The 26,444-nt window shown below is 48.3% G+C and overlaps 1 protein-coding gene across 2 annotated transcripts in view; it reads left to right on the top strand.

Moving 5' to 3' along the window:
• The window catches only part of LOC132588309 (ankyrin repeat and fibronectin type-III domain-containing protein 1-like), a 491,222-nt gene that overhangs the window by 459,467 nt on the left and 5,311 nt on the right, over positions 1-26,444 (top strand). For both annotated transcript variants that reach the window (XM_060260671.1, XM_060260672.1), the window contains 7 exons: positions 1,932-2,147; positions 3,827-3,993; positions 7,169-7,322; positions 12,408-12,576; positions 13,960-14,126; positions 14,852-15,062; positions 24,722-25,377. In XM_060260671.1, the coding sequence (XP_060116654.1) occupies positions 1,932-2,147; positions 3,827-3,993; positions 7,169-7,322; positions 12,408-12,576; positions 13,960-14,126; positions 14,852-15,062; positions 24,722-25,377 (1,740 nt within the window). The remainder of the gene's footprint in view (positions 1-1,931; positions 2,148-3,826; positions 3,994-7,168; positions 7,323-12,407; positions 12,577-13,959; positions 14,127-14,851; positions 15,063-24,721; positions 25,378-26,444) is intronic.

Raw genomic sequence — 26,444 nt, forward strand, 5'->3', positions numbered from 1 at the left:
TTATCTCAAGTTGTTGTCAGTGACATACGGAAGTCACTTGTGTATCTGGCTAGGAGCTTGCCCTGAATCTACAGACGTAGGCAATGGAGGGCATAGAGATCATTGGACGTGGGGCTGCCATTGCATAGACAGCTAGCTGCTCTCCATCCGCTGAGTATTTTGGGCTGCTAAGTGGGATTGAAAATGTAGGAGGAGGTATTTATTTAAAAAAAGAAACCAGCAGAACAGTTACAGTTGGAATGGTAGTGACTGATGGCTGAAGTATGAGAGGATGATATTTCCCAGATGTAGACTTGGCTAGGGGCTTGTTCCTTTGTTGTTGTTTTTTCAGCCTAGAGAAATACATTATCTGATCACTCTGTTATCCACCCTTTGGTATATAACAGGGGTGGCCAAACTTGCTTAATGTAAGAGCCACATAGAATAAATGTCAGATGTTTGAGAGTCGCAAGGCAGGCAGGCAGGCAAATAGACGAGGGGAGGGAGATGTGGAAAGAAAGCAACCTTAACTTTAGGTGCATTATCCAAGCCGCCGGCTGGCTTGGCTTGGAGAAGTTATTTAAGAGACAGATGTCTTCTCCAAGTCAGCCAACAGAGCAGTGGAGGCTTTAAGAGCCACACAATATATGCAAAAGAGCCAAACTTGGCTCTCAAGCCACAGCTTGGCCATTGCTGGTGTATATCTTCAGAGCAGAATAGTTATTTGTCTATGTTTTACATTAGGTGATGTACACTATCCCCCCCTCCCCACCCCAAATACTTGATATTTCCAATAGCGGGGCTGGCAAACTTTACTTTGATTAACCTGTACAATTAATTAAAGCTTCAGTTGCAAAGTACAAAGCACACCAGCTACTCAGGAAAATCAGCAGCCTTCTGAAACAGACTCCTTTTATGCTCAGAAAGGATCCATAATTGAGCAAAGGAGCTGCAGATCCCAGAGGGGAGGGGAAAGCGCGGACATGAGGCACAGCACTCCCCTTGTAAAAGGATGCCCAGCACTGGCGGGCATTGTGAATTCTGGTGGCCCCTTTCAAATGGCCATGCTGCAGCCACCTTTCCCTGCGGTTAAACAGTGGGCAACCTCCGCAAACTATCCAAAACGTGCAGCATTGAAGCTGCAAGAAACAGCACTTTTCGAAAGGCTGCTCTGTTCTCAATGGCCACGATAATCAGCCATCACGTTGAAGGAAAAGGGTTGCATTCATTCAGGGTCCGATTGAAAACTGCTTCAAGCTGGTCTCTGGAGAGGCGGTAGATACATTTTTCTAAACAAATAGTTCTTAGAAGATCTGTAGCCTTTTGGCAGCCCTGGGGGTGGCCCTCTAAGTGGCCTTTGGAGCAAAGAAGTGCTCCTGTCTAGATGCATGAGTGCCCCAGTCCTCTTTAGCAGTTCTCTGTGCCCCTCTTGGACAGGGTTTAAAGCAGGGGTGTCAAACATATGGCCCGGGGGCCAGATTAGGCCCCTGGAGGGCTCCTATGAGGCCCATGAGCAACTCACTGTTGTCTGCTTCCTTCTGCCTCTCTCTTGCTTCCTTCTGCATCACAGCTTGCTTTGCCAGGCTTGCTCAATTGCACAGGAGCAACAGAGCAAAGCTCCTCCCTTGAGGAGGAAGTGGGGGAAGGAGAACTAGCTTTGCCAGGCTCTCTCAATTGAACAGCAAAGCTACTGAGCTTCCCTCTTCCCTGTGTTGGCTGTGGCGGCAAAGCAGCGAGGTGGATTAGGCTGAGTGTGTGTGTTTGTCTGTGTCCATTATAAAGTTTGTATTTCCCTGACCTGGCATTACATTTTATGATACACGTGGCCCAGCCCAACAAGGTCGAGATCCAGCCGTCATAGCAAACACCCCTGGTTTAAAGGATAAGCCGTTTCTAGGCAGACTACCACCGCCATAAATATATCTCTTTTTCTTTCTCCTGTGACTGTGAAGGGTCTGCTGGGCATCCAGAACCTGGGGCAGGTCTTTTTTGAGCCCATCAAAGACAAGCAGGGCAACATTTTGGTCGCGACCCTGAAGGAGGTGAAGACCAACCAGACCTTCGAGAGCGTCCGCTGGGTTCCCCTCTCCAAGCTGCAGACAAGCCGCAAATCCGTCTCCTCTCCCGAAGAGCCCACCGCTCTGGACATGCTGCTGATGACCATGAAGGTGCCCGCTTCTCATTTCTCTGTGGGGGATGAAAGGCACAGGTGTGGTCACCCTTGGATCTACTCCTTTCTCGTCGCTGTGCCATGCCAAAAGATCCCAGCAGGCCCATAGCTACAGGGGGGCCTGGGAGGGGTCAGGCCCATCCTTTCAACCCCCTCCTTCCAACTGTATGGCCCCTCCATCGGAGTGCCCCAAATCTGTCCTCTTTGCTCACCAACATTGCTGCTGGTCTTTTTGCTTTTTTTGCATTCCTAACAGCATGCAGAGCAAACTGGGGGTGGGAGAGAGTCAAGAAGTCTCTGCCTCTCTGAGACGGGCACATAAGAAAGGGGTGGGGAGAGCAGAGCTGCTGTGACTACCCAGATGAAGGGGGTTAGCTTGTGGAACTCAAGGCAGCTTACAGTGCTAAGAGCCCAGGGCCACTAAGCCGGGTGGCCTCCCAGCCCCCCCAACCAACAAATCCTGCTTTCGGTCCCACCAAACATAAAAGCCTGGCTACGGTCCTGGATCCCAGGTTCCTTCTCTGGTTAAAGGGAATCCCAGTCAGAGAAAAGCCTGGGAGGTCAGCGGCCTCACTCATTCCGAGGCAGTCACATCATTGTTTCGCTGCTACGCAAAGGGCAGAACGCCGGGGTTGAAGGCAGCATTATCGAGCCAAGTCCTGGCGGTGAGCCCTTTCTCTAGCAGGAAAGCTGCCCAGTGCCTCTTTGTCACTTTGCATTAATAGCGGAGCAATATTACAGTGCGTGGCACACGGCAGGGTTCTGCAGCTGTTGTACTTCTTTTCCGCCACGATCTGCGTTCACTCTTTTCCAGGACTTTTCTCCTGTCAGGAGCCAGTTTGGTGCAGTGGTTAAGTGCATGGACTCTTATCTGGGAGAACTGGGTTTGATTCCCCACTCCTTCGCTTGCAGCTGCTGGAATAGCCTTGAGTCAGCCATAGCGCCTTGAAAGGGCAGCTGCTGTAAGAGCTTTCTCAGCCCCACCCACCTCACAGGGTGTCTGTTGCGGGGGGAGAGGAAGGTAAAGGAGATTGTGAGCCACTCCTGAGATTCAGAGTGAAAGGCGGGGCATAAATCCAACATCTTCTTTCTTCCCATGTTGCAGTTGTGTTCCCAGCCAGTTAGCACATCTTAGCAAAGAGCACTTTCCCCAAACACCCGCCCTTTCCTTCTCTTTCTTTGACCTCTCTGGTTGTTTCTCTCCTTTTGCTTCCTTTCGCTCAGCCAAGTGTCTCCAGCAACAAAAGCCACTCGAGCACCTGTACAAGGGGCTATTGAAACCGCCGATTCAAAGCCTTTGGCAGGATTAGCAAAAGGCCAAACCACTAAAGGGCCAGTTCAAGGCTGTCTCTGTTCCTGGAGACTGCAGCCACTGGTCTGGATATCCGACAACAACAGCCTCCTTTGTAAGGCTTCCGGTGCCTCCCGCCCGTGCCAGTCTGTCTCCTGGGGCTTTTGGCCCTGGTTTCAACCTGGAAGCCGGAGATAAAATAGCTACACGGGACTTTTCAATCAAGCCACAGCAACGGTTCACTTTGGCAGGCTCTGTATTTTATCCCACTGCAGTTTTGTCTTCCTCACAGTGGCTCCTGGTCACCTTTGCCTCACTGTTGTGTTGCGAATTTGGGAAGTGGTGGGGGGAGGTTTTTTGCAGCAGTGCCCTTTCTCTGCCCACAGGACAAGCTGACTTACCACCAGAAAAGTAGCCAAGCTCTCCCCCCTGGTCTCTACTTGGGTTACCTGAAACTCTGCAGTGCCGTTGACCAGATCCGAGTGCTGGTGCCTGAACGGTTGCCTAACATCCTGTGCCACGTGAAGATACGGAACAACCCAAACATCTCCAGGTAGGGCTTTGGGACCAGGCCTTAACTAAAGTCCTTCTGGCAATCAGGATAGCTTCATGAGCCTAAACGCCAAACTGCTTGAGGTGCAGTTTTGCCAGCAGCTCAGGAGGACTGTGTTTAAGGCTGGCTATGGCAAAGAGAGCCACAATGAGAAGCATAGGAGAGAGGGAATCCATGGGCAAACTGTCAAGTACTGCACAAACTCCATCAATGATGACTTGTTTTTTTTTAATGAAAGAAGTGTATTTAAACCTGAACACCGAAACATACACAAATCCAAACACCAGCAACAACGACCATAAAAGAATTAACTTATATACAAACGGGGATACATTGAGTACATAAAAGTATATTTATGCAGGTATATAAATGCATATGTAGAAATTAACCAAAGCAAAAAAAGAAAAAGGAGGGGGAAAGGAAGGTAGGGGGAAGGAAGGCAAAAATATATGAAATCTAATATCACATTTCACTGACCAGGTTCTGCATTAACAGGTTGGAATAAGTAATTTGAAAAAGATCATTTTCGCATATGAAGGATTAGTAGGAAGAATGTTGTTGCCCATTAATTAGTGCCCCGTGGGTTGCCCCCAGAGTTCCCTCTAAGCTGAGTTACTGTGAGCTAGCTTACAATTTTTTAGCCTCCAGCTCACATAATTTTGTCTTAGCTCAGGAAAAATAGCTCCACAGCAAGCTAATGTATGCAGTAGCTCACAATTTATAATGCCATTAGCTCACAAGTTTAATCCCAGTAACTCACTGGGTAGACTTTTGGCTCACAAGACTCCACAGCTTAGAGGGAACATTGGTTGCCACATCTCTTGAAACGATTTCTGATATGGTTCTAAGTTAGAAATAAGAAAACAACTAGAAATCTTGCTATAAAATTCCCAAAGTTTATATTGCCAGTTGATTATTGTTGGAGAAGAGGGGTCACGCCATTTTTGGGTGATGAGAATGTGTGCGATTGCTAGGAGGTAAGAAATTAATTTAGTTTTAGTTTTGTCCCCAGAAGGGTGGGCCCACTTAAAGTGTAATGCAATCTCTGCGCAAACAGGAATTTTACATTGTGTAATTACATAGATTTGATTAAATATCTGAGTCCAAAAAGATTGAATTTGTGGACAATGCCACCAACAGTGCAATGATGACCTCTGTGATTGTAAAACTATAGGAAGTTTTCAAAGATTTCAGGTTTTCACGGCTGGTACCCTTCCAGGAAGCCCCACCAAACAATGGGCACATCCACAAACCAATTGCCCTTTCATCACACCCCCTCCAGCCTACAAATAGCAGCTCTCCAGCAGCCCTGGCCCCACTCATTGCACAGCAGCCAAGAAGGTCTGAGCGCCTGCTCCAGCTGCAACGCCACTGAGGATGTTCTCCGCAGCTGAGAACGAAACATCTGGAAGGAAAACTTTCTCCAGTAGAACACGGCACTTGATCCCGAAAGATTCTACAAACCCTATAGGAAGTTTATTCATTTAATGAAGAAGTTACAGAGCCAAGGCTACATCTTGGTAGAACTGGTGTACAGACAGTCAGATATATTGGATGGTCCAGACCGTTACAAGCTTGAAGCAATGAGTGCCTTTTTTTCCCTACCAATGAAGCATCTCCCTTCCCCCACCACCCTTAGTGCTAATTCCAGTCGTACCCCATTCCCTCGTCTGAAGAAGTGTGCACGCATAGGAAAGCTTACATTCTGAATAAAACTTTGTTGGTCTTAAAGGTGCTACTGGACTCCTACTTTGTTCCAGTTGGGACAAGTTACTTCAACATCGATAGTCTCTGAGTGTAGCTGACCTTGATGCCTAGGCATAGCACAGAACCCAGAATGAGAAAAGGTTACTTTCACAGACAAAACACACACTTGACTCGACCAGGGCCAGGGCCTTTTCAGCCCTGCCCCCTGCCTGGAGGAATGAGCTCCCTATGGAGATCCGGGCCCTACCTCAGCTACTGGCATTTTGTAGGGCCTGCAAGATGGAGCTATTCCACTGAGCTTTTGCCTGAGGCAGCGGGCATCCTATTCCAACTATATTCCATCAGTTGGCATCCCTTGTAGTGACATTGTGTCTTACTACAGTGTTACCATCATTTAATCTGGGCCTATACTTGCTTATTCTGTGTGATGTGCCCTTCCCGCCTGTGTTGTACTTTATTGTTTTTATTGTTTTTACTAGTTTAATTTTAACGTATTGTTTTAACTTTGAGTTGTAGGTTTTAATTGTTATTGTATGTTGTGATCCACCCTGAACCTGTTTACGGGAGAGGGCGGAGTATAAGCCTACTAAATAAATAAATAAATAAAATAAGATTAGTTTGCCAGCTATTCTTTGATGGACCGAGGGTCTGATTCAGTATAAGGCAGCTTCTTATGTTCATATGTTCAAGTGCTCTGCTGACATCTAAGCACCAAGGACCGCTTCAAACATTTATACATCTCCTGCATGAGAGCACTTTTTCAAAAAAGGCACACATTGGACAAGCTGACTATATGGATGCACCAGGGCTAGATTGGTTTCCCCACATCCTTATTTTTCTGCCAGTTCATCCTTTTTTTGTCTCCTCTTTTTTGTGTCCTGAGAGCCAGTTTGGTGTAGTGGTTAAGTGTGTGGACTCTTATCAGGGAGATATGGGTTTGATTCCCCACTCCTCCACTTGCAGCTGCTGGAATGGCCTTGGGTTAGCCATAACTCTTGAAGGAGTTGTCCTTGAAAGGGCAGCTGCTGTGAGAGCCCTCTCAGTCCCATCCACTTCACAGGGTGTCTTTTTTTGAGGGGGGAAGAAGATATAGGAGATTGTAAGCCACTCTGAACAGTCCCATGGCGCAGAATGGTAAAGCTGCAGTACTGAACTCTCTGCTCACGACCTGAGTTTGATCCCAGTGGAAGCTGTTTTCAGGTAGCCGGCTCAGGTTGACTCAGCCTTCCATCCTTCCAAGGTCGGTAAAATGAGTCCCCAGCTTGCTGGGGGGAAAGTGTAGATGACTGGGGAAGGCAATGGCAAACCACCCTGTAAAAAGGTCTGCTGTGAAAACATGAAAGCAACATCACCCCAGAGTCAGAAATGACTGGTGCTTGCACAGGAGACTACCTTTTTTAAAGCCGCTCTGAGTCTCTGATTCAGGGAGAAGGGTAGGATATAAATCTGTAGTCTTCTTCTTTTCAAGGGAGGAGTGGGAGTGGCTGCAGAACCTGGCTGGTATGGAGGAGCCCATTCCCCCAGAGCAAGATCTTGAGACCACCCCCCAGAATCTCTTGCTCCAGGAGCTCCAAGGGGCAGTCAAAGAGCTGATGCAGCTGGTAAACATCCCATTGCATGAGGTAAGTGCAGGGCTGGGGCTACACAGGGGCGTATGGGGAATGAAAGACATCACAGACTTTTTGGCACAAGAAGCAGGACTTAACCCGTACTGGTGCCGGTCAAGATTTTTGTCTCTTGGTCTAAAGAGACAAACTAGATAAGATGGGGGAAGGTTTGTGTAAGGTCTTCTGAAGTCTTTAAGAATGTGAATAAATTAGGTTTGGGGTGGACCAAATCAAGGCCCAGGGTATTTTTCATGTATTTGGTATTTTTCATGTATATTCTGGTCAGCTGAAACAGTATTCAAGATTCCAGAATACTGAATATCTGTTCCTGAAAAATTCGGCAAATATTCGGGACTCTCTGGGACCACTGTTTTAGAACATAAGAACATATGGATCAGGCCAATGGCCCATCCAGTCCAACACTCTGTGTCACACAGTGGCCAAAAAACCCCAAATGCCATCGGGAGATCCACCAGTGGGGCCAGGACACTAGAAGCCCTCCCACTGTGCCCCCCCAAGCACCCAGAATACAGAGTATCACTGCCCCAGACAGAGAGCTCCAACAATAAGCTGTGGCTAATAGCCACTGATGGACCTCTGCTTCATATGCTTATCTAATCCCCTCTTGAAGCTGTCTATGCTGACAGCCGCCACCACCTCTTGTGGCAGTGAATTCCATGTGTTAAATCACCCTTTGGGTGAAGAAGTCCTTCCTTTTATCCGTTCTAACCCGACTGCTCAGCAATTTCATTGAATGTCCATGAGTTCTCGTATTGTGAGAAAGGGAGAAAAGTTCTTTCTTTATCTTCTCTATCCCCTGCATAATCTTGTAAACCTCTATCATGCCACTCCGCAGTCGACGTTTCTCCAAGCTAAAGAGCCCCAAGCGTTTTAACCTTTCTTCATAGGGAAAGTGTTCCAACCCTTTAATCATTCTAATCGTATTAAAGCTCCCAGGACTATTATTCTCTAATTTCTCAGGGTTCCCTGATGGGGGAGGGAGAGGAGCAGCTGTCCCAAGCAATAGGATTGGACATTAGAGGGAGCACTTGAGCTGTCTGCCCAGTCGTGAGAATTCTCACATAACATCCACGAGAGTTTTTAACTCATTGGGGCTGGGTTCCCCAGACCTAACTCAGGTTTCTCACAGCCATGTAGCAGCTGCAGGCCATGACTAAGGAGGGCTGAAACAGACTTGGAACATTGCCATGGGGGCAACAAAAGTTCTGCCTTCCCTCCCCCTCAGCACATTTCCCACTGAAACAGCCCAGGGGTGAGGTGTTATTTCACTGGTTTTGCTGCTTCGTGTGGAATATTCTGTGCATGAGCAAAAGAGGAAAAAAATATCTTGACGCTGTTTCAGAACTAGGTTATTGGAGTGGACTGCAGCTTGCTGCTGTTGCTCGGATCTGCTGTGGACTTCTGCCTGCCTGGGAAGACCTTCTCGTTCTGCATGCAGCACATCTTCAGCACTCATGTTTCAAAATTATTATTTCCAGGGCTTTTTTTTTTTTTTAGCAGGAACGCAGTTCCAGCTAGCTTGGCATCAGGGGTGTGTGGCCTTATATGCAAATAAGTTCCTGCTGGGCTTTTCCTACAAAAAAAGCCCTGATTATTTCAAAGTTTTCTGTGCCTGTTTTCTTTTTCCGCCGGGGAAGGAAAGTCCAGCATTTATTTATTTCTGTTTATTTTTAAAATAGTTTGCTTGGTTTGGTTTTGTGATGTTCCTGGTGGGCTTTTTAAAACAACTTTAATTGTAGCAGGTTCAGAAGAAGAAAACTGGTTATATTTTAATAACAGTTAAGTGTAGCTGAGGATTCGGGTATTGTCCTGTTTGCCTTGGAGTCTTTTGGCCAGTGGTCGCTCTTGTGTATTTGACTGTTGGCTTCTTTGATTTTTTTCCCCATAGGAAACAATGGAGACAAGTAGGACGGCTGGGGGCCCCTTGTTCAGGCACCCACAGAATTGGACCCCTGGGTGCAGTTTGTTTTTTTAAACTTGGGGGTTCCCTGTGATGTTGGTGTAACTTAGTTGAAAGACAGTCACTCTGAACAAAGTCCCCGAGGGTATTTTCAGAAGTCGGGGGGGGGGGGGGAGGGAACAAATCCCAAATTGTTATTGGGGAACCCCCAAGTACCCTTCCTAAAACCCAGATCTGAAAAATGCCAGTGGTGGGGGTTAGGTTCACATCCCTATCAAGGCCTTGCTACTGGAGGGACAGGGCACTGAACACTTCCCCACCAATGTGCCCTCTAAGCTGCAGTCTTGAGAGCAAAAATTCTGCTTTGTGAGCGACTGGCATTAAAGTTGTGAACAGTGTTCCCGCTAAATTGAGTTACCATGAGCTAGCTCACAGATTTTTAGCCTCCAGCTCACACATTTTTGTCTTAGCTCAGGAAGGATAACTCCAGAGCACACTGATATATGCAGTAACTCACTACTTTAATGCCAGTAGCTCACAACTTGAATGCCAGTAGCTCACAAATTAGAATTTTTTGCTCACAAGTCTCTGCAGCTTAGAGGGAACATTGGTTGTGAGCTACTGTGTTGGTTGTGAGCTACTTCGTAAGTTATTGTGCTCTCAAGCCATTTCTCCTGGGCTAAGACAAAAAGGTGTGAGCTGGAGGCTAAAAACCTGTGAGCTAGCTCATGCTAACTCAGCTTAGAGGGAACGCTGTTTCTCACATGTTGTTTTTCCTGATGCAGCTTGCTCCTACCCCAGCCCTAAAATTTGCATTATGGGGTAAAACACGCAGGTAAGCTTACAGTGTTTCCCCCACAGAGCAAATAGCAGTTCAGGAGAGGGGAAGGGATGTATATCGTGCGAAGGGCAAAGGAAAGGTTAATATCACAAACCTTGATGCATCCCAGGCGCAAATCCCCACCCCCCACGCACCATAGCCGGATCCCCCGCCAGAAGATTCAGTCACAAACTCCTACTGTCTCTTCTGGCTGTGCTGTAACCACTTCTCTAAATACAGACAATAAGGCTCAAGCTCAGAGTCAGAGCAAGCCCTCTGTTGGAATCTTTCCGGTTCTAGTACAGACTCTGCCGCAACTCCACAGTGAAACTTCACGTTGCAGATGGAAGCAGGCAGAGGCCTCGGATTCAGCAGGAGCTCACAGGAGCACAGCTCCTGAACCTTTCTGAGAGTTCCACCTCCTCCTTCCCACCTTGTCCACTGAATAGTAGGTGCAGCAGCATACCAGTCACTAGATGAGCTCCACCACCTTTTTTTCTACAAAACGACCCCTGGAAGCAGGTCATATGCAAGGAGAGGTTGAGACTGGCAAGATATACACCTCAGATCCAAAGGGCCTTGTGGATGTTTGCTAGTATGAATCCATCCTTAGCTTCCTTGGCAGGATGAAGTGAGCGATGCCTACAAAGATGTAGAGCTGAGTTTCCATTCCATCCTAGCAGATGAGGAGGAGAGACTGGCACAACTGTTGAACACTTAGCTCCTGCAAAATCCCCTAAACTGTATTTTTGCTTCCTTTGGTTCTGTTACCTTGCCGGTGCCCAGTAATAGGGTTTCTGTGCAACTTACGAAGAAGTCGAAAAAATGTCTCTGGGGCAGTTGGATTGTCTAGAAGGAAGCCACGTTTAAAAAGGTTACAGAAAGGGTGCCACCCCCTTACAAGTATTAGCTTTTGTCAGTTTTACAGTTTGCACATGGGTGACAATTCAGTGGAATTTGGTTGCTCGGAAGAGTCCAAAATACAGTCTGTTGTCAGTACTTGTTGGACAGCTTAGACCAGGGGTGTCACTCATTTGTTATGAGGGCCGGATCTGACATAAATGAGACCTTGTTGGGCTGAATTGTCTGTGTCATAAAATGTAATGCCAGATAGCAGAGATATAAACTTTATAAAGGACACATGGAAAGACAATTCCTTCTGGCAGCTGAAATCCCACCAGAATTGGCTGTGTTTTGTACCGCTGGCTCAAGATATCCAGGGGTCCTTTGGGTTGTTGTTTTTGACTGGATTAATGAAAGGCTTGGATCCAAAACCTTCGGATCTAGTCCAGATGCTTACCAGTTAGAGCAAAACCATCGGGGAATGTCTTGATATCTGTCAGATGAAAGCCTGGTGGGGAACTAATAAAAACTGAAATTGTTAAAGGGAAAATAAAAAGAAGAAAAAGGGGGGGGGGGAGGACAAGACAATTTGTTTCTGTGTGTGCAGGTTGCAAACCTACTTTTGATTTATTGACATTCATTACAGAAATCTCATGGCCAATTCTTTGAGCCTAAGATCCAGGGGAAAATATGAAATGGCTGGGCATTAGGAGCTTTTGTACATAAGTAGCCTCATGTACTGGTCAGCCAATGGAGAGAATAGAGGCTTTGTTCTGTAGCTCTTGTGCTATTGAGCAAGCCTGGCAAAGCAAGCTGTGATGCAGAAGGAAGCAAGAGGGAGAGCAGGAAACAAATGACAGTGAAGTGGTCAAGGGCCTGATAAGAGCCCCCTGGGGGCCTGGTCTGACCCTCGGGCCACACATTTTACACCCCTGGCCTGGAACTTGCCAACTTATCCAAAGAGTAACAACAAGAAGAAGAAAACTGCAGATTTATACCCTGCCCTTCTCTCTGACTCAGAGACTCAGAGCGGCTTACAATCTCCTTTATCTCCCCCCCCCCCCACAAAAGACACCCTGTGAGGTGGGTGGGGCTGAGAGAGCTCTAACAGCAGTTGCCCTTTCAAGGACAACCTCTGCCAGAGCTATGGCTAACCCAATGCCATTCCAGCAGGTGTAAGTGGAGGAGTGGGGAATCAAACCCAGTTCCCCCAGATAAGAGTCCGAACACTTAACCACTACACCAAACTGGCTCTCCAACACCAAACTGGGTCTCCAACTGAAGTGCATTATGCTTTTTGGGCCTTGCCATATCAGATTCCTTCCCACCATAATAGTGAACACAGATTTTGCAACACAGATTGATCAAGTGGTTGTCTGCCTCCACTCTTGGCAGACAGGCAGGAGAATACCTATCCATGTTCAGCTGGCTGCTGTAATGATGATATAAGGTTGCCTAGAAAGCTACACTCCCCACATCAACAATGTCAATGTTTTGCTGTGTTTGACTCTTCCAGGCCAAGGATTTTCGTCTGTACAGTCAGGAAGTCCTGGACTTTGGAGGACAAGTCTCCTTTCTCTTGCTGTTGCCTCCCTCAGACGACGTGTGCACTGCTCCTGGTCAGAACAACCCTTATACTCCTCGGTCTGGCTTTTTCACACTCCCTCTTCAGATCTTTGAGCTAGGTAAGCATGGCTGCCATAGGGTCAGTGAAGTTACATAGACATCGTTCTTCATCCTCTACTTCTGATTCCTCCATCTGGGACATTCCCCTCACCTTCATAACTTCATAACATAACTTGAAGGTCTAGAAATGGTGAAGGAGATGGCCTTCTAGAGCAGGGGTGTCAAACTCATTTGTTATGAGAGCTGGATTTGACATAAATGAGACCTTGTTGGGCTGGGCCGTGTGTGTACCTATTTAAGATTAGGTAGCAGAGATATAAACTTTATTAAGGACACAGACAAACACAATTAAAGAATAAAACATGCTTAAAACATTAGCACTTGTTAGTCTTAAAGGTGCTTTCTCCCATGCGACCCAGGGAACTGGACAAAGAAAGCTCTGGCTAATTTTTTCTTCCTTCTCCAGGGGACCAGGAGAGGGAAGAGCCTCAGCCAATAGAAGGAAAAGTGGCTTGGCTCAGTAGCTCTGCTGTATGATTGAGAGAGCCTGGCAAAGCAAGCTCTTCTTCCTCCCCAAAGGAGGAGCTTCAGCCAATGGAGAAAATAGAGGCTTTGCGCTGTAGCTCTAGAGTTTACATGGGGCATGACGTATTTTATCTTCTGATTACAGGAAGGTTAAAGGGAGAAGGAGAGCTAATGTTTTCTAGAGCAAAAACATTAGAGAAAATATATTTAATTAGCATTCACATCCAAACTCTCTGACTCTCTCTCTCTCTCTTTCACACACACACATCTATCTATCTATCTATCTATCTATCTATCTATCTATCTATCTATCTATCTATCTATCTATCTATCTATCTATCTATCTATCTATCTATCTATCTATCTATCCATCCATCCATCCATCCATCCATCCATCCATCCATCCATCCATCCATCATCTATCTATCTATCTATCTATCTATCTATCTATCTATCTATCTATCTATCTATCTATCTATCTATCTATCTATCTATCTATCTATCTTAGCTGAGAAAATGCCAATGATAAGCATATGCAGCAGAAAACTCTCCAACTTCTGGATCTCTGGAGCCTGTTGTGTATCTGTTATGTCCCTGGAAGAGCATTAAGCTCTACCGGTAATAACTTGTTGGTGATCCCCAGCCCTAAAGAGGGCCAGGTCTTTTTTGGTTTGGCTTCAACCTGGTGAGACTTCCTGCCAGATGACACCACAGCCTGCAGAATCTTCTGCAATTCCGTAGGGCCCGCAAGGCAGAAATGTTCTGCCAGGCTTTCGAGTAAGGATAGTGACGGTTGCAGAGCTGGCACCTCATTTTCCCTGCCCCTCGGAGCTCTCCCCCACTCACTCAATACAATGACAATGAAATGTTGCTTCTGCAGTGTCACTTAACCCTTCTCCCCACTCTTTGCTTCCCAGTTCATTTTTTCACTTACGACCACGAGTTCATTACCCAGTATTGCCAAGTGTCTGCCCTCCTGGAGCTGGAGTCCCTTCTCTCCCAGCAGAGCCTCAGGGAGGCCTTCTCCGACTCCGAGCTGACAGCCGCCAAGCAGAGGCATCAGCAAGTGCAGGACTACATGCAGGTTTGTCGCAGCAGGAGGGGCCGCAGTTTGGTGGCAGAGCATCTAGTTTGTGCATGCAGAACGCCTCGGGTTCGGTCCTCAGCATCTCCAGTTAAAAAGGTCAGATAATAAGGAACCTCCATCTGAGACTGCCTACAGCCACTGCCAGTCAGAACTGACAAGACCGCCCTTAATAGAACAGTGGTCAGACTCATTGCAAGGCAACTTGTTGTATTCTGTGACCCTGAGAGAGATGCAGGATGGTGTGCCAGAGCAGAGCATGATTTGCTCGTACCAGTGGCTCTCAGACTGAAGGCCATGACTGTCATTAAGTACATCTCAGAGCTATAAGAACATAAGAGAAGCCGTGTTGGATCAGGCCAATGGCCCATCCAGTCCAACACTCTGTGTCGCACAGTGGCCAAAACAGGTGCCATCAGTGGGGCCAGGACACTAGAAGCTCTCCCAGTGTTGCTCCCCCCAAGCACCAAGAATACAGAGCATCACTGCCCCAGACAGAGAGTTCCATCTATATCTTGTAGCTAATAGCCACTGATGGACCTCAGCTCCAGATGTTTCTCCAATCCCCTCTTGAAGCTGTCTATGCTTGCTGCTGCCACCACCTCCTGTGGCAGTGAATTCCACGTGTTAATCACCCTTTGGGTAAAGAAGCTGTAGAAAAGGCATTGAGAGAGGAGGCTCTGATTAAATAAAGCACACTGATCCTGTTTCTTTGTGTCGGACAGCAAATGGAGGAGATCTGGCGGGAAATGCGTTGGATAATGGACGCCCTGCAGCACGCCCGGTACAAACAGCCGTCTTGCGGCATCCCTCTCATGTGTTTCCTTGAGGAATCCAGCATGGCCCTGAAGGAGAAAACTCAGTCGACCTCTTCTCACTTGGACTTCCTTCCCTCACCCACCCCATCTCCTGAGACGAGTCGCAAGCTCAACTCGGGTGAGGGATACAAGCAAGCTGGGGCCTCCAAACCAACTCTGCTCTTAGGCAGACCTCCCTTCTCCCTCTCCAAACAAGCACAGTTGTTGCTCTCTTTGCTTCATTTTCATTCATTCAGCATGGTCACACTAGTCTGCCAAAGTGGAAATGCCAGTTTGGTGTAGTGATTAAGTGTGTGGACTCTTATCTGGGAGAACCAGGTTTGATTCCCCACTCCTCCACTTGCACCTGCTGGAATGGCATTGGGTTAGCCATGGCTCTGGCAGAGGTTGTCCTTGAAAGGGCAGCTGCTGTGAGAGCCCTCTCAGTCCCACCCACCTCACAGGGTGTCTGTTGTGGGAGGAGAAGATATGGGAGATTGTAAGCCGCTCTGAGTCTCTGATTCAGAGAGAAGGGCGGCTTATAAATCTACAATTCTTCTTTATGCCTTGCTTTTCATAGTGATTCCTTTGTCGCATACTCTGTGTAGACCCTCTGTTATGTACCTCCAACTCCTCTTTTCTTCCTTGTCAGTTTTCATGCTCTGTTTCTACCCCACCTCCACCTCCCTGCCACTCTTCACTGACTTCAGCAATGGTCCATAAAGATTTGTTTCCTGTCATGCACTTTTTCACATTTTACATGGCAGAAAACATGGGTTTTGCAACGGTAGCCTAAACTAAGTGAGCAATTGGAGAACGAGAACAATCTTCCATATCTGGAAGGATATAAAGGAACTCCTTTGCATATTTGGCCACACTACACCTTGATGTAGCCAATCCTCCTGGAGCTTACAGTAGGCCCTGCATAAGAGCCCTGTAAGCTCTTGGCGGATTGGCTACATCAGTTGTGTGTGGGCCTAATATGCAAAGGAGTTCCTGTACACAAAAAGCCCTGCATATCTGAATATTGATAGCAGTCACAGGAGATGGGTTTTCAAATCTGGACTATGGTACTGGGGGAGGGGAAGACATTTACTGTTGGGACAAATAACAGCTGGGCAGGGAAGCTGGCATAAAGAAGGGTTAAACCTCTCCTTTAGCCAGGGATGGAATTCTAGCAGGAGCTCCTTTGCATATTAGGCCACACATCCCTGATGTAGCCAGTCCTCCAAGAGCTTACAAAAAGAGCCTTGTTAGCTCTTAGAGGATTGGCTACATCGGGGCTGTGTGGCCTAATATGCAAAGGAGCTCCTGCTAGAATTTCACCCCTGCCTCTAGCACTGTGGTCCCAATCCAATTCAGCATCCCTTCCACTCCTGCAGCTGTTAGTAAACATTTTAAGAGACAAGAAGCATCTGATCCAATACATATTCTTGCCTGACTCTGAGTGTATGTGCCATAGAGTTGTAGTCACTCCGGATCTCTGGCTCAGTGCTCCAAGCACAGACTGAATCCAGTCTTCCTGATAGCTGTTCCAGTTGGAGCCTCCCCCACCCCCCAATTCACCTGCTGGAAGAGTTCCCGAATGTGCACTCTTCCTCCTGGAGCCAGCAAGGTGTCTTCGGGATCCTGACTCTTTGCCAGGTATAAGGAAACTTTAAAGCAATTAGCAAGGCATTTTCCACTTGACTGTAAAGTTCCCTTAGCCAGCTATGTGGTAGACTGTCAGGCAGCCGCGACTTCTTGAGGTGTGGCAAGAGACTCCGATTGACAGGAGGGACCAAAACAAGTGCCTGGGGGAAGAAGGGCAGGCAGCCAGGCGGCTAAAGAGAGATCCTACCTGAGGTCATAACATGGGTGGATCTGGAGAGAGTCAGCCAGGCAGCACAGAGTTGGAGATCAGACGGCTGTGCGTAGATGCACAGAGGAGAACGTGATGGAGAGGTTCAGGCAGAGTAGCCACAGAGAGCCTTGGAATAGCCAGAGCATCCAAAGCCCATTTTAAGAAGAGGGCTGGGACTCCCCTACCCCCTGCCCTGGTAACTGAAGTATTATCTCTGGAGGATGTGCTAATATAAAGCTTGTGTTTCCAAACAACAGCCCATCTCTATACATTACACATTTAGATTTACAGGGTTTTTTAAATAAATAAATCTTCTGCCTTGAATCATCCCCGAATCTCAGATGCAAGGGGACAGTGAGCCTTGGCAGTGGGCTGTAAAAGGCTGCTTAATCCAGCTCCATCATGCACTTCTGGCTCTAGGGAGACGGGAAGCAGCACTGTGCAAAATACAGACATTATCCCACCCACCCCTCACACTGTTGATAGACCTACATTACAGAGTTCCAGGGCTTTTCTTGAGCAGGAATGCACAGGAACGCAGTTCTGGCTGGCTCGCTGTCTTGGTGTCAGGGAGTGTGGCCTAATATGCAAATGAGTCCCTGCTGGGCCTTTTCTGTACAAAAGCCCTGTGCGAAACGAAGATGTTGGAGTGTGTGGCCTGATATGCAAATGAGTTCCTGCTGGGCCTTTTTCTACCAAAAAAAACCCTTGCAGAGTTCTGATGCTTGTTGGGGAAGAACACACAGACGTGTGGTAGGAGTTTGGTGTCTCCCAGATGTGCACTGACTCTTCTTGGTTTGCAGCCAAAGCATATGGGGAGAAGCGGCTTTAACCTCCCCCCCTCCCCCAAGCATTTTGCTGTCTGCAAGCTGTCCCGTGGAGCTGGTATTGGCTCCAGTGGAAAAAATCAAGTTGCTTGGCTCTCCTTGTGGAATTGAGCCACAAAATAAAGTCTTTGAAGGCCCCGATGGGGCCACAGTCAGTCTGTCTGAGGACCGTAAGTCAGATAGGCCTGGCAAAGAGTCCATCTGGAAAAGCTGAAGGAAACGAATGGGCTAGTAGCACGCAGAGAAGGGTGGTGGGGAGAGAAAGGTAAGGTGGATGACTTCCTTTGACCCCTTCTAGATCTGATGTAATACTTCAGTGAAATTCTTTTTTGGCTGATTTTAGAATTAAAAAGTTGCCACATGGCTGATTCTGAAAACCTCACAGCAGTAATTCAGTAATATTAATGTAGGTATTTTTAAACCATCCACCACCAAAATCATTTCTTCCCTAGAATGTTATCAACCTTGGGTGTTGGTTTTTTACCCCCACGAGGGGAATATCCCATATTTTCTCAACCATTTAACGTAAAGCTGTAGGTGCCGTCTCAGTGTTCATTATCTAGATTAAGTTGTCTTTGCCACCACCAACATTTTAATAAGAAAACTTATATCATTAACCTTAATGAGGCCTCCCAGATACCCTGACAGCACAACTTGGGAATCTGTTGGGATTTGATACATTGTAATCTTTTAAAATGATCTCAGATACCTCTTGGCAGATGCGTGTTAAGAATATCACACAGACCATAAATCTCCTTGGTATACTTTCTTCTCCAGAAATGATATTTGCAGAACCTGCTGCATTAGATTTATACAGGATGAATGCACACTGAATGCATATAGAGTTGAAGACAGGCGTTGGAGAGAAATGGGCCCAGGAGGTTTTGCCAGGAGTAAAGAGATGTCCTGTGAAAAGCTTTAAATCCTGTTGATGCATAAAGTTTCTGATTTCAGGTCATCAGTCATTTTGAACCCCTGTTTCTATAACATTTTTTTATGTGTGAGTGCACACCTGGAAGTCACGGTGACCTCTGGTAACTGACCCCTACTGGGGAACTGAAGGATATTCAGAGAGGTGGCTGAATAAAGCCTGCCCCTGCCCTCCCGATTGCTGGTATTCCAAGGAGATCTCCCATCCAAGTACTTGCCAGAGAAGAACCTGGAAGTCATGGCAACCTCTGGTGAGTGACCCCTACTGGGGGCCTGGAGGATATTCAGGGAGGTGGCTGAATAGAGCCTGCCCCTGCCCTCCTGACTGCTGGTATTCCAAGGAGGTCTCCCATCCAAGCACTTGCCAGAGAAGAACCTGGAAGTCCTGGTGACCTCTAGTGACTGACCCCTACTGGGAGCCTGGAGGATATTCAGGGAGGTGGCTGAATAGAGCCTGCCCCTGCCCTCCTGACTGCTGGTATTCCAAGGAGGTCTCCCATCCAAGCACTTGCCAGAGAAGAACCTGGAAGTCATGGCAACCTCTGGTGAGTGACCCCTACTGGGGGCCTGGAGGATATTCAGGGAGGTGGCTGAATAGAGCCTGCCCTTGCCCTCCTGACTGCTGATATTCCAAAGAGGTCTCCCATCCAAGGACTTGCCAGAGAAGAACCTGGAAGTCATGGCGACCTCTGTTGACTGACCCCTACTGGGGGCCTGGAAGATATTCAGGAGGTGACTGAATAAAGTCTGCCCCTGCCCTCCTGACTGCTGATATTCCAAAGAGGTCTCCCATCCAAGTCACAGTCGGCCCTGCTTAGCTTCCAGGATCTGACAAGATCAGGATTGTCTGGGATATCCAGGTTATGGTGAGCCCCTGTTTCTTTAATGTGGGGCAGCGAGCCAGTCAGAATTCCCTGGGTCAAGTAGGCTTTCTTGGATCTTCTTCGTGGTCTCTGCTTCACACTCATGGGATAGAGCGCCTGCGCCGATCACTAAATTGGTACCTAAAAAAAACGGGATTTTTTCGCGCTCAGCACCAACGGGCATGCTCAGGCGTCCCAGTGCGCATGCTCGCCGGCGCCAGCGTGAAGATCCCGCCAGTTCCTTTCTGACCGCTGCGCTGAGAGGATCTCCTTTCGTGTCCCTGGTCGGTAAAGTAATCTTGGATTGCTTTTTTGCCTGTTGTATATAGCCCGTTTGTTATTTTCTTAGTGTAGTTAGTTAGTTAGTTGTTAAGATAGTGTTGTTTAAAAAAAAAAGTTTGTTGGACTTGCCCTTCGGGGCGCGGTTTCCCCCCCTCAGAGACTTTCCTGGGTGGGTTTTTTTCCTGGGCGTCTATGGAAAGACGTTGGGGTTTTTTTAAGAGGTGCCGTTCCTGTGGGAAGAAGATTGCCCCCCCCCCCCCACGATGGCCATTTCCTCTGTCTGGGCGAGGGAAATCGCATCGATTTGTGCACTCACTGTCTGAGTTTCTCAAAACAAACTCGTAAGAACAGAGCGGCGAGGCTTTCGGCGGCTTTGGTCGAGTCAGCACTTCGTCCTCAGAAGATGGCATCGGGCCCGTCGGTACCGATGGGTGAGGCCATGGCCCTGACGGTCACATCGGCTGAGACTTCGCCGATTAGAACCAAGATGCCGGTCGAGCACGGGCGTTCCACAAAACGAGCTCCTGAAGGGTCAGTGGACACCCCGGCTAAGAGGTGTTGGGATGATTCAGGGACCCGATCATCCGCGCCGAAGAAGGTGAAACGGAAGAAGAGACCATCCCACACTCCTTCACATTCGCATGATGCTTTGACATCGACAGCTCCACCGAGGAAGGTCTCGGCGTCCCCGCGTCATAGCCCTTTGGTGTCAAGAGGCAGTTTTTCGCAGCTGCGCCTATCGGCATCAGAGCACAAGATCAACCTGACTCAGCACTCCCACTCTTCAGAGTCCAGGCGTCGCAGTGAGAGTTTCTCGATCTCGGAGGTGGAGGTGTTGGCACCAATGGAGCTTTCAGCACTGATGGATCAGGCTAGAAGCCGGAAAGAGCTGGAACCGACTACAGTAGCTCATCGCTTCCCACCGCTTCCACTGCCAATGGCCTCCTTACCCTTATCCTTACCCACCGTACCAATGGTACCCTCCTCGCGAGTTCGCAGGCTGGGACCAGCAGTCCGAGGTATCTCACATGTCCAGGCTGTCTCAACATTCTAGACGGCGTCCTTTGGCATCGATCGCTGTCCCGCCTGACAGACGCGGCGTGGTGGTGGAGGTGTCGATCCCGTCGCCTATCAGAGAGTCTACTTCGGTGCTCTCAGAACGATCTCTACGCAGAGAGTCTTCATCGTCGGACTCCGAGGTCGGTACCGACGATCTGGACCGGGCTTTGGAACCTTCCCCAGTGTCTCATAAGGCTGAAGATCTTCCCATCTCACCATCGGAGGATCTGAAGTCATACGGGGACCTGTTGAAGAGGATGGCACTCTCCCTCTCACTTCTGGTGACACAGCCACCACCCGTTGTAGATGATAACATGTTTGACATCATGCAACGGGATACGTCTACAGCGGTTGCCCTGCCGGTGACAAAGGTCATCCTACAGGCGGTGAAAGAGCCCTGGTCAAAGCCTGCTTCTACACCAGTGTCATCGAGAAGGTTGGACCATATGTACCGTGTCCAAGAGTCCGGGGCTGAGTTCCTCTTCACACATCCGAAGCCAAACTCGGTGGTCGTTTCCTCCTCGTCGAAGGCCCGCAAGATGCACTCCTCTCCACCAGACAAGGAGGGAAAGAAGCTGGATAACGTAGGGAGGAAGTTCTGTTCTGCTGGGGCACTGGGAATAAAGGTATCTAACTATGCCGCGTGCATGGCTAGATACTAATACTCAGTGTGGGATCAACTAACCCCCCTCCTGTCTTCCCTGAGTGAGCAGAAGAGGTCGGCTGCAAAGAAGTTGCAGAAGGAAGGCCTTGCTGTAGCCAAACAACAACTGTCTGCAGCAAAGCACATGGTCAACGTCTCAGCAAGGACCATCACTTCTGCCATCTGCCTCCGTCACCACTCCTGGCTCAGATCTACAGCTCTCCAGCAGGACACCAGGGCTTTCGTTGAAGATCTGCCCTTCGAGGGCGAAGGCTTGTTCAGCTCTACCACCGACAATGCGCTCCAGGAAATTGACAAAAGTATAAAAACTTCCAGGAACCTGGGTGTTCCAGCATCTTCCAGAGCTGCGAGACAGAAACAGTGGCACAAGCCTTGGGCAAAGAAGCCGTACCAAAAGTTCTCCCCAGAACAGCAGTGGAGACCTCGCTCTGCTCAACCTGAGAGTAGGTCCCCATACAGGGGGAACAACAGAAACCGTTATGCTTCACAGACCACCGGCAAGTCCAAAGGCACTCGCCTTTGACTTTCTGGCAGCACGCGTCACCACCCCCTCTTCCACTTCGTCTATCCGCCTCCGCCCATTCCTGTCGGCCTGGGAGTTCATCACTATGGACAGGTAGGCGCTTTCCATCATAGCGGAAGGCTACAAAATAAACTTTGCTCAGATTCCGAACCAATCCGTGGTAATTACCACTCCCCCTTCCCCACCTCTTCTGGCGGAGGTGGGCAACCTCTTACAGAAACAAGCCATAGAGAGGGTCCCGATGGACGCCAGGACAGGAGGCTTCTACTTTTGTTACTTCCTGGTTCCCAAGCGGGACGGGGGTCTAAGACCAATCATGGATCTTCAGAACCTGAACAAATTCATTTTGTACCAGAAGTTCAGAATGTCCACTCTGCAAACAATTCTGCCCCTTATCAACCAAGGGGATTGGATGGCAGCGCTGGACCTCAAAGATGCATACTTCCACGTCAGTATCCATCCTGCGTTCAGACGTCTCCTTCGGTTTGCAGTAGGTTCTCAGCACTTCCAGTTCAAGGCTCTGCCGTTCGGTCTGTCCATTGCACCTCGGGTGTTCACGAAGATGATGAACGTTGTGGCTGCCCATCTCCGGCTTCAAGGGATAGTTGTCTTTCCATACATCAACGACTGGCTCCTTGTGGGGGAGTCGAAAGAGGGTTTGTCATCCCACATTGCCATCACTCTTCGTCTTCTCGACACCTTGGGTCTGCAGGTCAATTTGGAGAAATCACACCTTACTCCATCAAGGACAATTCAGTTCATAGGGGCTTTGCTGGATACGAACCTTCATCGCACGTTTCTGCCTCAGCAGAGAGCGATGCACATTATCAACCTTGTCAAACTTCTGCAGAGTCGAAAGTAGGCATGGCGCAGCAGCTGCAGCGGATGCTGGGGCTGATGGCGGCGACTACAAGCGTGCTGCTCTTTGCGAAGCTGAGGATGAGAGGCCTACAGCTTTGGTTTCTCCATCAGTTCCGCCCATTACGGGACTCACCTCGAAAGAGGTTTGTAATTCCACCTGTGACACTTCAAACACTGCACTGGTGGAAGTCAAAGGACACTACTGACGAGGGTGGTCAACAAGATAGCAAGAGAGAGACCATGCTGTATCCTGGTGACTCCCTGGTGGCCTCGCCAGAACTGGTTCTCGATCCTGCTCCAACTGGCGAGGGGGGTCTTCTACCAGTTTCCGGTGGAACCGGACCTTCTGTCAGCTCAGGACGGTCATGTACTCCATCACAACGTGCCCCACCTGAAGCTGACAGCATGGTTCATCGACCCTGTGGGTTCTGTAGCAGAGTCCAACAGGTTTTCTTGAACAGCAGGAAACTTTCTACCCGCGCTTCCTATGATAGGAAGCGGCGGAGGTTTCTGCAGTTCTTAGTTGATCCCTCAGTCTCCCCCCAAAGGGTGGGATTGTCGGTAATTTTTGAATTTTTGTTATCTCTGGTGGATGCTGGCCTTGTTTTTTCGTCCATCAAGTTTTATTTGGCAGCAATTTCTGCGTTCCATGAACCAGTTGAGGGCCACTCGGTTTTTGCACACCCTCATTCTAAGAGGTTTTGGAAGGGTTTGCTTAGGCTTCATCCCCCATTGAGATTACCTCCACAGTTGTGGGAATTGACTTTAGTGTTGGACAGGCTGACTCGACGTCCTTTTGAGCTGATGGCCACATGTTCATTACAGCTTCTATCTTGGAAGACTGCTTTTTTGGTAGCCATCACATCAGCACGCCATGCAGGGGAGCTCACGGCTATGCATTGTGACTACCCATATCTAGTTTTTCAGGAGGCTGGAGTGTCGTTAGCTCCTGATATTTCTTTTCTCCCCAAGGTGGTTTCTCAGTTCCACCTCAACTTAGAAGTTTGGTTGCCCACTTTTCATCCTACACCTTCTTCGGATGAGGAACGTAGGTTGCATGCTCTAGATGTGAAGCGTGCTTTATTGTTTTATTTGAGTCGCTCCAAGAGTTTTCGTAAGGACCAGCAGCTTTTTGTTTCTTATGCTGCTCCTAAGTTAGGTTCCAGGGTCTCGTCTCAGCGGCTTTCGAAATGGTTCACTGAGACTATTAAACTGTGTTATTTGTTGGCTAAGAAGCCGCTACCTGGACCTATTCGCGGACACTCTACAAGAGCGATGGTGACGTCGGTGGCGTTCTTGAAAGGCGTTTCCCTGACAGATGTTTGCAAGGCTGCCACCTGGTCCTCTCCTCATGACTTTATGAAGCACTACGCGCTGGATGCGCATGCTTAACAGAGGACTCGTCTGGAAACTACGGTGCTGCAAGCTGTTTCTTCTGGTTGACCGTCTTCCCGCCTCCAGGTATGTCTTGCTTGCTAATCTCCCATGAGTGTGAAGCACAGAGACCACAAAGAAGATAGACAGGTTGCTTACCTGTAACTGTAGATCTTCGAGTGGTCATCTGTGCATTCACACTACCCGCCCTCCTTCCCCACTGCTGACGGTTTCCCTCCAGTAGGGGCTTCCAGCGGTAAGGAAGGAACTGGTGGGATCCTTGCGCTGGCGCCGGCGAGCATGTGCACTGGGATGCCTGCACATGCCCGTTGGTGCCGAGCGTGAAAAAATCCCGGGATTTTTAGGTACCGATTCGGGGATCGGCGCAGGCGCTCTATCCCATGAGTGTGAATGCACAGATGACCACTCGAAGATCTACAGTTACAGGTAAGCAACCTGTCTTTTTCCCTGCAGGTTTCACTTGCTCCTGCTCCTGTCTCATTTCATGTTTTTTCTCTTGCCGAGACCATCCCTAGAGACCCAGTAACTGTTGAATCGTCTTCTTCCTGCAGATTCACACGGGATATCGGATGAAGAGGGCTCATCAGAGGTATTTTTGGCGACGGACAGCGACTACGACTCCAGCAGGGCTCAAAGCCCCAGAGAGCTGGACCTTGTTTACTCCACTTCAGGGCCTGAATGCTGCAGCAGAAGGAATCCCCGCCCGCTGAGGGACAGTGCCCCCGATGTCCTGCAGAGTCATGATCTGAAGGCAACCCCAATCCTCACGGAGGAACCCCGGCCTCCCCCAGAGCTTTACGACAGCGACTTTGTGCTCCCCAGCCGGCAAATTGAACTGTTGCGCATCACAGAGAAGCGGCAAGCGTATTGCGTCCGCACCAGCAGCCTGGATTTCCCGAAGCCCCTTTGCCACGGGGCCAGGAAATCCTGCCCTGGTTCGGTCGACAGCTCCCCGACAGAAAGCAGGACTGCGGGCCGATGCAGCCCTGTCAGGTTCGGGACAAGCTCGGCCTTCAGCCCCAAGCACGGCTGGCCCTCGGAGAGCTCCGAGCCTGTCTTTCGGACACGCTCAGTTGAGTGGACTCGTACCTTCCAAGAGGTGCCTGAGCCAGGGCATGTAGCAAACGGGGCCAAGTTGCCAGGATCCACAGCATTACGCGTCTGCCCGCAGTACGAAACGGGACTCTCCAAAGAGACAAACATTAAGGTATTACTAAAATCCTGGTCCGGTGTAACCTGATGTAGAGCAGTCCTAAGAAAGGTGAAGGCAGGGCTTGCGGGAGGAAGACAGCCACCTTTCCCCAGATCTGTTAGCTGTAATAGCACACCAGTGAAGAACAATTTTCATTAATGTCAATGATGACAGAATCTTGTTATAGTTTATTAGAAATATTTGCCTTAAGTGCTTTGGAATCAAATAGAGTGCCTTGTCTAAAATAATTACAGTACTTGAAAACTTGGACTTAATCACACAGTTAATTAATTGGACCCACAAAATATACAGGGTGGACATAAAAACCACTATGATGGCATAGTTTGGTACATGCCTTTACAATCTGAGGTTCACTGAGGAAGGAGTCATCAGAACGAGGGATTATGTAGAATCCTCGTGTGGAATAGGACTTGATATTGGACTTCTCATGGACTTGATGGTTTCCATTTCAGAACTAATGAGTGTGAACTTATAAATGGACTTTGTGAATTAATTTCTTTGTTTATTGGAATTTATGTACTCTGCCTGTTGCTTTAATGCTCCATGTTAAGAGGCAATAATATTGTGTAAAACTATAACAAGATTCTGTCATCATTGACATTAATGAGAATTGTTCTTTATTCTTGTGTTATTACAGCTAACAGTGTGTTGGTTCTATTTGGTCTTTCATGCTGTAATCCTTAAATATTTTTTCCCCCAGATCTGAGCACATGACCTCCCCACTTTCCCTCTTCCACAGGGTTTTTGCTAACTGGCTTTTGATTACTCATGGGTATTTCCACTATTGCTGTTCCACTGAGGGGACCGATACCCAGAACTGGTAATGATACTTTTGTTCCGTGTGATCCAAAGGGGCATCCAACCAGCAGATCCATGTATTCTTTCTCCCTCACTTGCATTCTAAGAAAAAGGAATTGAGGGTTGCAATTAAAAAAAAAACCCTGCATCTTCTTAGCAGATGTACAAGCCATGACACCTGCTATCAGCATGATATAGCTCATATTTCCTGCGTGGAACATGACTAGTTTGTGAAGGTAGATGACAAGCACAGAACAACAAGC

Source organism: Heteronotia binoei, chromosome 20 (assembly GCF_032191835.1).
Source record: "Heteronotia binoei isolate CCM8104 ecotype False Entrance Well chromosome 20, APGP_CSIRO_Hbin_v1, whole genome shotgun sequence".
Classification (NCBI taxonomy): Eukaryota; Metazoa; Chordata; class Lepidosauria; order Squamata; family Gekkonidae; genus Heteronotia; species Heteronotia binoei.